The 15,389-nt window shown below is 37.4% G+C and overlaps 1 protein-coding gene across 1 annotated transcript in view; it reads right to left on the bottom strand.

Annotated features, from left to right (window-relative positions):
- Positions 1-15,389, bottom strand: part of arhgap20b (Rho GTPase activating protein 20b) — a 46,718-nt gene that overhangs the window by 12,264 nt on the left and 19,065 nt on the right. Inside the window, exons 4-13 of the mRNA XM_079606835.1 lie at positions 15,124-15,261; positions 14,863-15,009; positions 12,826-12,867; positions 12,540-12,630; positions 12,292-12,369; positions 11,879-11,945; positions 9,792-9,956; positions 5,312-5,481; positions 3,083-3,244; positions 2,662-2,762 (exon numbers count right to left, since the gene is read on the bottom strand). Of these exons, the coding sequence (XP_079462961.1) occupies positions 2,662-2,762; positions 3,083-3,244; positions 5,312-5,481; positions 9,792-9,956; positions 11,879-11,945; positions 12,292-12,369; positions 12,540-12,630; positions 12,826-12,867; positions 14,863-15,009; positions 15,124-15,261 (1,161 nt within the window). The remainder of the gene's footprint in view (positions 1-2,661; positions 2,763-3,082; positions 3,245-5,311; positions 5,482-9,791; positions 9,957-11,878; positions 11,946-12,291; positions 12,370-12,539; positions 12,631-12,825; positions 12,868-14,862; positions 15,010-15,123; positions 15,262-15,389) is intronic.

Raw genomic sequence — 15,389 nt, 5'->3', positions numbered from 1 at the left:
AAAAATTAAATATCAATTTGCTGTTCTTTGCTTACAACAGCTTACCCTCCACTAATACGTTTCTTTACCTAATTAGTAAAAAAATTGTTTATTTATTTAATTTATTTTACCTTAAATTAAGGGTCAGAGGTTGTTGGATGAATAATGAGGATGAATAATGAGGCTGAAGGAAGTAGGGGATGTTTACAAAGAGAAAATGGCTGTACTCTTCAGAACCCAGAAGATGCATTTTGCAAGAAGTTTCAGTGAATATACACTTAAATGAGCCTGAAGCTTTTAATTTTCCATGTAAGCAGACGTTTTTAGTCATGCCATCTAGTCAAGTTATGAGTCTTGCCATGACGAATGGATGTCAAAATGTCCTATTGGTGGATCTTACCATTTGAATGGATAATTACTATTTGTTTTCTTGTGATCACTTGTTATTGAATTTAAAGGGAAGAGTCTTTGATTTTGTAACTATGTAAATGACTCACTCCCTTGCCTGTTCCTTTAGGTTTTCAGATACTGATCTACTTACTGTCCCCTAAATTTAGATTAGCCACTATGGGTGCCATTGTAATTGGCCTCAGAACCTTTGCAACACCTCTTCTATTCTTACTTTCAATAGACTTCTAAAAGCAAATCTTTTTTTCCTGTGTATTTTCCAGTATGTATTTAATTAACTCCTCAATAAGTCTCCTTTCATAATGTTGTTTTCTGCGTGTATTATTATTTCTTCACCTGGTTTCTCAACATGATCTCATTATGAGTATGTATTTTATGCAAGATGTGATTCTACCATGCATTTACTTATGTTTGCATAGACTAAAATGCATTGATGTACTGACAAGGCATCTAAAATATAAATCATTTAAATACTTGTAAAAATGTAAAATGTTTACAAAATGAATATGTGAATATTAAATCAATTGAATTCAGTTGATTCTATGTTTTTTTTTTTTAGCAATAATATTATATTTTTGATAAAATTTATTAAAAGCACTTGGCTCATTTACTAAACTTCATTCTGTGCTGCGTGCCTATTGGTGGCAGCTCGTTTCAAAGGATTAAATAATTTAAGATAAGATTAGATAAGACTTTAAAATATTAAAATGAAAAAAAAAGTCTGTAATTGTTTAACAATATTGTCTTTATTTAACAATCTATGTCTACAATCTCAGTAGCAATTGTGAAAACGATGAAATCCCGCACACGTTAGAAAATTCTAAATTAGCCGCCTCAAGAAATGTTATGAAAAAGGGTTTATGTCAATAATATCAAAAGCTCATTGCCTCTTTTATGCCTCGTCACCAAGTGATATGTGCTTTTGAATGAGATCTGTGGATCAGGATAAGATTTTCAGTGATTAACAACTAAAATGTTACTCTGCATCTTAGATAAAACTATTGTATGCAACACATCGTCATTTGGACTACTTTCGGACTGCTTTTTGGCATGTTCAGAAAAAAAATTATTGAGTTGTCAATCTTTTTTTAAATCTTTTTTTTTTACAATATGTATGTATATAACAAACATTATTGTTACTACATTTTTTTTTTTAATAGTAGTTATCTTTAGGTTTAAGGATAGAGTTAATGAATCTAAAAATATATCTATAAAATGGCAAATGTAACTATATAAACATATTTATGTTATATAAAGGATTCATGACTATTTTATGTTTCTATAATTGTAACAATTGTAATACCGCTCACATTTTAAATACTGCTAGTACATCCATAATGTATTTTTCAGCATCTAACCAAATGTACAGAAAAGTATATTTTTGTACCTGTAAATATTGTGTTCAAATATCTTCGGATAAACAATAATACAAGACTCGGTACCTATGCTCTATGATGTTTCTTTGTTTTTGTAAAGCAACCTTGGGCTCTAGAAATGTCATTATGTGTACCCCACGGCTCTCAAAGCATCCTGTTGCCTTCTTGAGCGTCACTAAATGAGTGCACCTTTTGTAATAGTAGTGTGTGAGTCCATCAATTGTCCTCTGTGTAAAACAATGGATCTCAAAATCTATATGCAGAAACCAAAGAACCTGCAGATTTTTCTGAAGAACTTTGGCCAGTTTAAATGCTCATGACAAAAAGGGGACTCATGAACAACTATCATAAAACAAAACAAAAAACGGTCATGGATTATCCAGGTAAGGACACATTACATGCCCTGATTAATTACTTATTACTAATTAATTAGTTAATTATTAATTCATTATTAATTAATTAAATAATAATTATTAATTAATTGATTAATTGATTATTACTGTCCTGTCCTGTCCTGTTTACTACCTGATTAAGAATCAGGGTAAACGTATGAACAGTGTTATTTTTATGAATTCGGCTTTTATTTTGCCTTGACTATGGGTAAACATCTGTTATGGGAAACAGCTTTTTTCAGGACAGTACTAAATAAATAAAAATAGCATGCAATTTTTCATGATCCCTCTAATATTGTAAAAAAAAATGTTTTTCAGATTCTGCAAGGGGTATGTAAACTTTTGAGCATAACTATAAATTAAATATATTACCAATACCTAATACATTTATCTTAGTGATCTTAATACCAGGTGGGAACTCAGTCTTAGTTCATACACTTTGTACATACAGTGTTTTTTTTATGTGCAAGCATATGTACATGTGTATGTTTGTGTGGTGTTCTCACCTTCTGACTTTGTTATGTCTATCCTCACTCTCTAGCACTTCCATCCAGTCATCATATAAGTCACAGCACAAAACACCATCAGGCAGTTTCCGTAAGAACTCCTACACACACACACACACACACACACACACACACACACACACACACACACACACACACACACACACACACACACACACACACACACACACACACACACACACACACACACACACACACAATTTAATCAAGAATAAAAAAGGATAATCAAAGAAATTTAATATATAGGGGAGAGTAAAATGTTTATGTTTCAAGCCATTGATTATTTATGATAACTTAGATTGAGAATGTAGAATTAAACCGTGAATGTAGACGATAAATTATTTGTGTGAATTTGTATGTATACTGCATCACTGTTGAATTGAAATTACTGTGTTCTCACCATAATTAGAGATGCAGAGACGAAAACTGATTGTTCATGCAGTGAAATACTTTGCCCAGAATTCATTCGCTCCTTTAGGATCCTACAGCTTTTGGCATTTGCTGAACGACGGAAGATTCCACGGGTCTCTGGACCCTCACAAAATAGCAGATATAGTAGGTCCTGTGCACACACACACACACACACACACGGACACACACACACGTAAATCAAAGCCAGGGATTCTCAAACTCTTTAGTCAGCCAAACCCATTGCACATACATATTTACTGTACTTGTAGTGCCTCCTGAGACTTTAAGATGATATTTCTATATTTACATGTTCACAGTTCTCTGATGTATGTTAATGGTTACATAAAATCCAGTGGAGGTGGAAGCCAGAGGCTTTGTGGGCAGATCAATATCACGTCTGCTCAAGGACCTGGGACTACGGGGAGCCACACTGAGCAGATCCACCAAAGAGCTCTCCGAGGAAGCGGAGAAAGCAAGCCTTGGGGTCTCGAAACGACGAGACAAGGCTTGGGGAGTAACATCAAATTAGGTTTTGCTGCAGGGGGTGTCAGGGAGACGTCCCTGTTCACTGCCCCGCCACCATGAGACGTTCTGAGTTAAGGGGCGAAACGTCAATGAGCGGTGGTCCCCAGCTGAAGACCCTGCAGCAAAATCGTGCGGTCAGGTTTAGGCCTGCCTCAGAGAAAAGGACGCCTCTGCCATGCATACTCCACCAAGGGCACCGTTGGAGGTGCGACAGGCTTAAGGCCCAGCAGAAAGACCATCTTGCTGTAATGAAGAATGCAGGTAAACAATAATTTATATATATTTTTAGTCAATTATTTATTTTGAATTTTTTTGTATTTTGTATTTATTTTGTATTTTACAATTATTTACTTTAAATTATGATTTAATTAATTATTAGCTTTAAATAATAACAATAATAATTTGTATAGCGCTTTTCTCTGCACTCAGGCGCTTTACATATAAAAGGGGGGGGAGTCTCCTCAACCACCACCAAAAGTGCTTTTTTGGCATAAACTGTCCCCGTCACTATACTGAGGCGTTAGGACCCACACAGACCACAGAGAGAACACCCCCTGTTGGCCTCATTGACACCTCTTCCAGCAGCAACCTAGTTTTCCCAGGAGGTCTCCCATCCAGGTCTGACCAGGCTCAACCCTGCTTAGCTTCAGTTGGCAACCAGTCTTGGGTTACAGGGCTGCTTTGGGGCTAACTCACAAATCCCCTGCAGTTCCCTCACAAACACACAGTTTGGGAAACCCTGATCTAAGCCTATGATAAACAGAAGCTCAACCTGACCTAACCTGACCATGAAATGAATGACAATTTTAAAACAGAATACTAATGACTAATTTATGTTGCAACAGCGTTTAACCCCCATAATTGTGGATCTGTCTCTCGAATAAGCAATTAAGGATTTGAACTTATCTTGAAAGGGTAAAAAAAAAAAAAAGAAGTTAAATGCTTCTACAAGTATGAAGCCAGTAAGTACCTAAAAATCTAACTGCTAAGAGTAATGCTCTTACATTGGCAGCTAATAATATATTCTTTTTATAGCTAAAATTATTTACATACATTTTTGAGCAATGAACAAATTTCTTGGAGTTCAAGTTTAACATACACATTACACACATAATGCCATGTTTTAATTAATACAAGTATCCCAGTAGATTATAACTAATGGTGCTGAAAGACCCTCATCGGACCATTACATTGGAACATACATCAATTCATCCAACTCAAATGCATAAATATTTTTCTTTCTTAAAACATCTTCTATCTGTTTAGATTCTGTCTGGTGTGTGTGTGTGTGTGTGTGTGTGTGTGTGTGTGTGTGTGTGTGTGTGTGTGTGTGTGTGTGTGTGTGTGTGTGTGTGTGTGTGTGTGTGTGTGTGTGTGTGTGTGTGTGTGTGTGTTTGTGTGTGTGTGTGTGTGTGTGTGTGTGTGTGTGTGTGTGTGTGTGTGTTGATTAAAATTGTGATGCTAATCATCCACACCACTACACAGTTTGAGAACATTGGTCATATATATATTATTTTTGCATTTTGACTTAAGGTTGTAATGCTATATTAAATAGATCACATATTAGAAATAAACACATGGCCAGGAACATTAAATATATGTTATATAGTCTCTCATACCTAAACCTATGGCTTAACGAAAGTTCCATTGAAACAATAAAAACAAAAAGGTCCAGAGCCAGTGATATCCTTACCATTATTGGTTTGGGCAGGTTTCCATCAGGACAAATGGAAGAAAGAGACTGACCAAATAGCTTGTGAGAGGCAGTTTGTGGATCAGACTGGCCATCAGATTGATGAAAGTGTCCCCTCCTCAGAGCCCAATCAATCAGAGACCTCTTTCTTTTGTGTTTCAGCAAAGCACCTGTCAGTCAATGATACAAAACGGACCAATCAGACTTAGGCAAATACATTATTTGGAGGAGCTACTGTTCCGCTGATTCTAGTTTGAGAAAAAAAAGACAAACAAATGGAAAATTATACCATCTTTCTATTAAATGTTTCCTCACAGCATTTCAGTGTCTCTTGATCTATAAATAAATAAGTATGTTTAATCACATGCTTTGATGTTCCTATTTTTCTGTAGTGTAATGGTAAGGGATGACGAGGGAAGAGGAAGGCAAGAGTAAGCCACACTCAAAGGAAGAAGATATCAAAATTGGCTGCATCCCATGTGAACACACTGAATGCTCCTAATACTGATTGAAAGGGCTCTATTACTAATAACTGACCCTTACCATTATGTACTGTACAATAAAGTACAGTATTATATGATGAGATGTGAGAGGAATCCAGATAGATTATTGGTAGTATTAGAGGTAAAATAATAGGAAATGTCCATAAATCTTTTAACAAAATGTTAAAACTTTAAGAAGTATTTGTTTCATTATTAAGGGCTAGAAAATCTTTAACTAAATTAAATGTTAACTGTTCTCTTTTATATCTCTTCCCCCCTTCTCGTAACAATATTTGTGTACTGAACATTTTTAAGCTCTAATGCAAAACATGTAGCTATTAAAAGTTAAGCAAGTAGCATTGTTCAAAATTAAAGATCAATATGAATAGCCATGATCATTTACAGAAAGGTTGATTACAAAAAGTAGACGCTCTGATCATGCCAGAATTGCATAAGAAGTTTGCACAGAGGTTATTGCTACAATGTGCTATAAGGTAGAAAAATATTTCAAATATACATTTTCATAAGACTATTAAAACATATAAAAACTCATACAAACAAAAATTTGCTCTAAAAAAACAAGTTTGTGACATTTACAGAAGGGAAAATGTCATTGCTTAAAAACTAATGATAAAATAAGAAACAAGTTTGTGACATTTACAGAAGGGAAAATGCCATTGCTTTTATGTGCGTAAGCATGTTTAAAGATACTTCAGAGACTTTTCACAAAGAGCAGCTTTTATGGGATGGCTTAAAGTTAACAGAAAAATGTCAAATTCCTCACACAATCATATTTTTATGTTTCAAAGTGCAACATCTTTATGCCACAACCTAAGACATTTCACAAGGTTTGGAATGACATGAGGGGTGCAAACAATGACATAATTATAATTTTTGAGTGACTTTTTTTATGCGACAACTACAATTTTAATTTGAAAGGATTCATAGAAATGATCATTTATGGCAACAACTAAGTTTTTGAAAACTGTTCAAAAGTTTGGGGTCTGTAAGTAATGTTTGTGAAAGAAGTCTCTTATGCTCACTAATGCTGCATGTATTTGATCCAAAATACAGCAATATTGTGAAATATTTAATATTACTTAAAATTATTTATTTTTTACCATATTTTAAAATGTAATTTATTCCTGTGATGGCAAAGCTGAATTTTAGCAACCATTACTCCATTTTCAGTGTCACATGATCCTTCATAAATTATTATAATATGCTGATTTGGTGTTCAAGAAACAGTTCTTATTATATCAGTGTTGAAAAAAAAATTGTGTTGCTTAAAATTTAGTTGGAAACTGATTTTTTCAGATATTTTTTTGATAAATAGAAATTTCAAAAGAAATGTATTTATTTGAAATATCATTTTTTGTAACATTACAAATGTCTTTATTGTCCCTTTTGATCAATTGTATGCATCCTTGATAAATAAAGGTATTAACTTAAACTAATTTTACAACTTAAAATTTGAAACAACAGATAACCAACAATTAATAATTTATGCATTGCGATTTTTACTCATAAATGAATGTAAGATATGTGAAAATTTGCCCGGCCTTCCACTACTCATGTACACTGAATCTGCACCTGCAGACCTCAGCAGACAGCTCTGAACTCCATATAACTAATTTTAAATACATGTTTAATTCCATTCTGCAGAATTCCACAAATTCACCTTTATTACGCAAAAGTCTACTAATGGCCTCTAGATAGCCACACAATGTAAAGAATGTATCTGGTTATTCAGGTTCCCTGAAAAGGGGAATGAGACACTGCGCCAAGGAGTTGACACTATGGGAACAAAATACCCACTATGCCATACTTAACAAATGCCTGCTTATTGTGCTGTGAGAATTCCAGCGAGCTAAGCTGTAGCCAAAGTTTGCCATACAGTGCACCAAGAGCATTAGTGCCTGTGGTAAGAGGTCCACAGCTCAATACCAGCAGCCATATCTCCCTGTAGCCCAAGACTGGTTGCCCACTGAAGCTAAGCGGGGCTGAGCCTGATTAGTACTTGGATGGGAGACCTTCTGGGAACACCAGGTTGCTGCTGGTAGAGGTGTTAGTGAGGCCAGCAGGGGGCGCTCATCCTGTAGTCTGTGTGGGTCCTAACACCCCAGTGTAGTGACGGGGACACTATTACTGACAAAAGAGCACCGTCCTTCGGATGAGACGTTAAACCGAGGTCCTGACTGTCTGTGGTCACAAAAAATCCCAGGATGTCTTTCGAAAGGGTAGGGGTGTAACCCCGGCATCCTGGCCAAATTTGCCCAGTGGCCTCTGTCCATCATGGCCTCCTAATCATCCCCATATATATACTAATTGGCTTCATCACTCTGTCTCCTCTCCACCAGTAAGCTGGTGTGTGGTGGTCGTTCTAGCGCAATATGGCTGCCGTCGCATCATCCAGGTGGATGCTGCACATTGGTGGTGGTTGAGGAGATTCCCCCCTTACATGTAAAGCGCTTTGAGTGCAGAGAAAAGCGCTATATAAATGTAATGAATTATTATTATTATTATTATTATTATTATTAATACCCTTAAAACTTACCTGCAAGGCAGTTCCTGCATCCGCCCAAAACCACGGCCTTCTCTCCCGACCAACCGAACCCTTGGCCATCAGCTCTAAGGAGCGACTTCACCAAAGGGAACGTAAACAATTTTAGCATCCTGTCCTAAGTACTGGGAGAGGACTCAGGAGACAACACCATTCTCTTAACTGCCTTCTCTACCTAAGAAACATGGCAATATTCTTCAGGGAGACCTGGCAAGAAAGCATCGGGATGGAGCGCCACAGCATCTCCACCCTCCTTGCTCTCTATTGCCGATCATCACAGGTGCGTGACAGCCCAACCTCATCTGAGGACCGAAAAACTTTGCCGCTGAACCTCTAGGGAAGTGCTTTACCCAATAACAGGTCTCCTAGAGAACTAGTCGATGTAAAGCAGGGGTGGGGAACGTTGGTCCAGGAGGCCCATTGTTCTGCAGAGTTTAGCTCCAACCCTGAAAAAACACTTGATTTTAGCCTTAGTGATCCTGAAGACATTGATTAGCTTGTTCAAATGTGTTTGATTAGGGTTGGAACTAAACTCAGCAAGAGAGTGGCTCAGCAAGAGAGTGGCCATGAGTGGAGTGCCATTGAGCTCTCGTAGTATTCTCTACCTACCAAGTTCCTCTTGTTGGCTGATGGTTGCCCATTCCTACAGTTCCAGTGAAAGTCATCCGACTTTGTAGACTCTGGAGACACCCCCTCTCGTAGATCTGAGTCCTTCAATAAATCGTCCTGATACACTTGCAACACTGCCATTATGTGCAGAGTGCCACCTGCCTGGCCCGCCGCTCCATATGCTTTGCCCACCAGCCGCATTGTAAACCAACATGGCTTAGAGGGCAGGACTGGAGACTTCAGTGAGGATGCCATTTCGTGGTTCATAACTTCAACCAACTCCTCAGAGTTGGAGTAGGCGGGCTCACTTACATCTGCTTCAACTCCCATAACGTCTAGCTCCTCAGAGCAAACAAGCTGAACAAGATTTTTGATTCGGCATGAGAGTGAAGTGCTGGAGAGAAGTGATGTTTGAGAAAGGGATAAACCCATGCTGGCTCTCATTTCCCATAAGGAGACACTTCCTCTATACATATCATCTTCTTTGAGATATACAGACAGATTACCAGTTCAGAATTCCACATGCACATCAAACAAACGGCTTCCTGAAGACAAAGAATCTGATGCGTTCTTTCTGGGCACCCTTATATGACCAGCCGGCACACATATGATGTCACCTGACTGCGGTAGAAAATCGAGAATGGCGTGTATCACAGGTGCTTCAGACACAGACTCACACAGAGCGTTCATGACACAGTGTTAGGTTCCACTTCGAAAGGGAACACCATAGAGAACAGATCCTCAGAGAAGGCACAAGTCTTATTATGCATTTGATGAGTTTTACTGAGCTGACCATATGTGTTCTGTTGGTGACAAGTGAACTCACCCCTAGGAGTTTGTGTTCTGGTTTTTAGGGTGAAGTGAGGAGTCTTGGAAGAAACTGTCCGTTGGGCAGAACTAAATGTTTCCTGCACGGGCTCACTGGGCATGAGCAGATGGTCTTGCTGACTTCTCAGAGAATGATGCAGGATAAAGAATGGTAGCTCATGGCCTACAAGAGACAAAAAAATTGAGACAGGAAATTGTGTTTCAGGTTGCAGGCAATTTCATTCTTGAACAGTACAGGAACCAAAAAGCATATTATTGTGTTTACTTCATTTCTAACATATTTCATTCTGTGTATGATTGTGTCTGTGTGTGTGTTTTTTTATGAGAGTAAAACACTGTCCTCTTTTGATCTTAAGAATAGTTGCTAGGCTGCTAATTTGTTTTCTCACTAGTACAAAATTTGTAAATAAATCCGACACACATTGATGCACCTATGGATAAGTGTGTAACATTTTCTACAAAAAATCCAGCTAGCACCCCAGATTATTTGAGACAGTGAAGATCAGCTTGTGTGTTTGTGAATGTTTATGGCTGGCATTTGGAGCAAATGAACCTGAGGTTGCCCCATTACAATATACTGTAGAGGAAAAAAACAAGAAGTTTAATTGAGTCTTGCATTCTGTTATCTAGAACTAAACCTTTCATATCCTGTTGTCTCATTCAATAAACCTTACATAAAAATGTGCATATATATGACCTGGGGGGGGGGGGGGGGGGGGTGCCGACAGCTCATTAATAGTAGTAATAGTAATAAAGTAATAGTAAAAAAAATGTTTTTTTATCATGACGAGTCTTTCATCACAGAGCGGTCAATGAGTGGGAAGTTTCATATAGCTCAGAGCTTTTAAAGACAGCCTGCGGGCTGAATCATGTCCTTTGGAGGAGTCCAACCTTGGGATGTGGGATGACTTTAAGAAAAATCATACTTAAAACATTCATAATAAATAACAAAACATCCATCCATTTTTTAAATCACTTGTCCCATGTAGGAACGCAGGAGCATATATCGAGTAATTAAAAAATCTTAATATATAATTTTAGCTACATCTTAGATGTGATTGAATGTTCCTTTTAATTATCCATGACACTTGCGAGTGTCAAGTGTTGTGTGGGAGAGACTAAACACGCGAATAACACAAAGATAATGAAGACAGTAACAGACTTTAATTCCAACGAGGTACATCCAAACACAACTACAACTAGACGAGACCAGACCCACAAACAGAACTGAACTTAAATAGTTCAGTATTCACAGCTGAAACTAATGAGTGTCCATGACAACAAACTAACTAACAGTACTGATTGAAAACAAGAGTCCATGTGGTGTGAGTGTGACAGCGAGCAGCTTAAACTAGATTTGTGGCAAACTACAGTATAGTTAATTCTCCCAAGTTTGTGAATGTACTTTTTGGCAATAATGAAAACAGAGAGGTAACACTGAAATATTTTAGAAGTAAAAAAGTGAATTTCACTTTTTAAAAAATTAACTGTAATTTTTAACTAGAAAAGCAAAGCTTGTCAAGACAAACTCTGAATGTTGCAGACCAATTCAACTAAAATTCTATCCATATGGATCGAAAGGGATTCAATTCAATTCTGTATCTTACCCAACCCTGATGATATATTAATTTCATAGTGAGTTTGCCTGAAAATCATGCCTTGTAATTTAAATGAGCCATTCAGTTTTGTTTTAGGCTGAACTTGGAGGTGGTAATATTTAGATGGCTTATTCAAGCTATTAAATTATCCACCCGAGAGCAGGTTTCTCATTGTCTTCTCAATATTGTTGTTTGAATAATATTCCGTAATTTATTGTGTAATTATATAATTGATGTAATCTAAAGATCTCTGGTGAATGAAATTTGTAAATTCCATGTACTCCCAGCTGTTTTATCTGATTTTAAAGAGGCATAACATTGTTTTTGACTCCAGAAAAGTGTGTTATGCATGATCCCTGCATGGGAGCAAATTAAAATTGGTCAAGCATAAAGAGATGCTTGAAAATTAGTTTGACACTCCTGATCTACTGTACCATGTGTTTACATTTGTTTTAAAAATTGTGTGTGTGTGTGTGTGTGTCATCACCAATAAGGGGGTATGTTTCCTGTTCTTTTTCATAGTTCACACACAGCTGGTAGTCCAAGACTTCACCCTGCACACAGGAAGTGGTCATTATGTTTTGGAAAGAAACAGGAAAAAGGAAGTGGCTGATATCAAACACAGGAAATGCCAGTGGACAAATTTGGCATAATATAGTTACTGGTCATCATAGAGCAACAGAACGATGTATACAACATTATAAAAGCACATTGTCTCAGACGAGCAGGTAGTTAAATCCATCAATTACAAGGTGATATTGGGTGTAAAGAAAAAGCAAGTGACTCTCTAATTTGGACCACTCCCTAGTATTCAACTGTGCTTTAAATAGGTTAAATAGCTAATGTTCAAGCAAAGGTGTATCACACCATACTCACAAGAGGCTATAATGGTTTACTTACCAGTAGTTTGCACTGCTGCATGATGTACTGAACCACATTTTCTGCGCTCGTGCTCACATCCACTGCCACAGCAACGGTCTTAAAAAGCCAACAGCATGTAAACAAACAACAGCATCGACCATCAACTCACAGGGAAAAGCTTCGGGCTAGAGTACAAATAACCTTCACTTATAAACAGAGACATGGATTTAGTTCCCTGAGGGCTGGGAGTGGCTTGGTCCAAATTAAACCAAAAGGCATTTATGTACCGCTGAGCTGTTGTCATCGGGATGGCAGATCAGCAGAACGTAGAGAAGAATGGCATTTGGCAAGACTCTTTGCCTGGCCTTGCAGGTGTGCCTGAAGAATGAAACATTATTACAAACAAATAACAACAAATGGGAAAGCAAGAAAAAACAAATACAGAGGCGTGGAACATTCAAGAAAATGGACACAACATCAAAGCAGGAATACCTCATGTTTGAAAAGAAACTTGTACTTTGATACATTATATGCTGTTATGGACAGAAGTCTTTGATTTGTTTTTTTCCTTACCATTGAAGAGCTTGTAACCATCTCTCCTTTGTTTCTGATGAGCTTTGGTTTTGAAGGACAGGCAGAAAGAGAGAGGAAATGTTAGATTTAGTTAAAATTTTCTAATTAGATTTTTAGACAAATGGACCTGAATAATAAGACAATGAGTTCTGATAATAGTGAATGTAGTTTCTATTTGATATAGTTTCTTCTAGTCTTGAGGTTGTAACTCATTTAATTTCTGATCGAATCTTAGAGTTAGACCATATGTGCTTCGTATTACAGATATTTTTGTTTAATAAAACAGTATTTATTATAAATGATTCATCCGTGCACATCATTATTTTGAATTCATGTGCCTTCACAATCTTTAATCCAAATAACTTCCCCTCCTTGCAGTAACATTTCTCTTCTCTGATGACGTGTTCACAGGCAAGAGGGCTGTACAACCTGTCACTCACACGAGATGGCAGCAAAGGCAAATGACAACGATCCAATAATCTAATCAATTCCTGATGGACAAAATCAAATCCCACCCTACATTTTTTTCTTGTTTGAGAAGCCGTTTTCTTGCTGTAGGGTTTAGGGTGACCATCTTATGCATCTTATGTATCACCTAACCATCTTATGTAGGCTACCCTTCATTAACATTCTCATTAACTGCATGTGCCTCAACCATTCCCTAAAGTTTGCGCAACCACAGACGTGGACGATCCCAAACATTTACAGTAATTAGCCGTGTTTCAAATGCAGGAACCTTCCCCAGGAACTAGGAATTTTGAGGTGGTACTCCGTGTGTTAACACCGCAGGAACCAGGGTCTACCGTAAATGAAGTTCCGGGTAAATATTTCCCCCCTCCAAAGTCCCGCCCTGCGAGGTAGTACTTTTCAATGTTCAGGAACTTTCAGGGGTGGGACATGGCCGCTGAACATGCTGATTGGTTGAGTTCATGCCGCATTTTGATTAGTTGACTCCACGCAGAATTTTATTTCAACCACCTTTTTTTTTTTAATCTGTTGCGGTGCGTGCAGTAACAGTTGTTTGCTATTCGAATCAACAATGGAGTTTAACAAATACGACCGATGGACCGAAGATGAGGTTCATGCTTTATTAAGCTTAAATTCAGAGGATGATATCCAGCGGGAACTGTAAAGTAGCAGTGCTACTCCACTGGACTAATTTGCCTTATGTTCATGGTACTTTAGATTGCGGTGGAAACGCAGAAAGCAACAGGTCTGGGGGAAAAACGTTCCTGGGACAAATTGTTCCGGGTAATTTCGGTGGAACTTTCATAGGCTAGAAAGACAGAAATCCTTTTAATTTCCTTAAAAATGTAAACTGGAACTCTTACATTTTTTTTTAAAAACAGCACCTTTTGAGGAGGTTAAAACCTTTTATTTATACATTATTTGTTCACTTTGCCATAAATAGTATTTAAAGCACTATAGATTAGAGGAAGAATGAAAAGGTCATTACCTGACTCTCTTTGTGATTTCAACTAAAAGGGTTCTCAGTGTTGTTGTTTTATCCTGTATTAGCAGCATATTATGTATTCCCCATGGGGTTTGACCTACTTGTATCTCTACAACAATATGTCTAATGAAGAATTAAAAATCAGATTAATATTGAGGCAAATCAGCACTGTAAATGACAAAGAGCTGAGCTGAGCTTGGAAGAGAGTGTGTGAGTGCATATAATGCAAACTTCATGAGAATTTAAATGCTGCAGGAAAAAAAAAAAATTCTGTCATCTTATCACACAGTGTTATATGATCAAGTCAGTAGCAGTAGTGTGGGTGGATCTCTCTTGAATTGTTTTCCTCAGCACCTTTGTAGCGCCTAAAGCTTTCCACCAAGCTTTTCTTTCACTATAGAATAGTTCTCTTTTAAAGACTGCTGCTTCATCTCAAGTTGTAAAAATCCCATAAACAACGGTTTCTAATTTTTCAGTACTATTTGTCTGAATGACATACAATGATCACATCAGTCTGGTTTGGATTGCCAAAACTACAGATGTTTGACATTTAAGCATTTTTGAAATGGGTTTTCAAAGACCACCTGAAACTGATGACATAATTGATGGTCGGCCAGCCAATCACAAACGAGTTCTTGGAGGTGAGCTTCCTGTCTGTGATGCAATGAACACAGGATGCCAGCCATATGTCTGAGAGGCTAACACGATCCTTCAGCTTTAGATACAGAGACCTGTAACATGTAACACACACAATGCACACATGCACTTTTAGAAAGACAGATGTCCTACATTTTAAACATATTAATGCACATACGGTACTCACACCCACTAAAAAGTTGACATACTTAGTCTTGGCGATGATAAGCGAATCTGTGAAAAGCAGCAGAAGTCTTTCTCTTGACTGCAAGCCGATGGTAAGGTGAGCATGTGTTTCCATCAACAGCACTGCATTTTGGGATGCATTACATGCCCCATACTCATCGCTGTAGAAGAGTGAACAGGTTAAAATCACAATAGCAATGAAGAACATTTAGGAATGCCAATTCAATTTCTGTAATGTACTGCAATCTAGGATTAGGTGTCCCATATTACTTGTCCTATATTAACCCAA

Source organism: Phoxinus phoxinus, assembly GCF_949152265.1.
Source record: "Phoxinus phoxinus genome assembly, chromosome: 3".
Lineage (NCBI taxonomy): Eukaryota > Metazoa > Chordata > Actinopteri > Cypriniformes > Leuciscidae > Phoxinus > Phoxinus phoxinus.
This window is presented reverse-complemented; position numbering and strand designations above follow the sequence as displayed.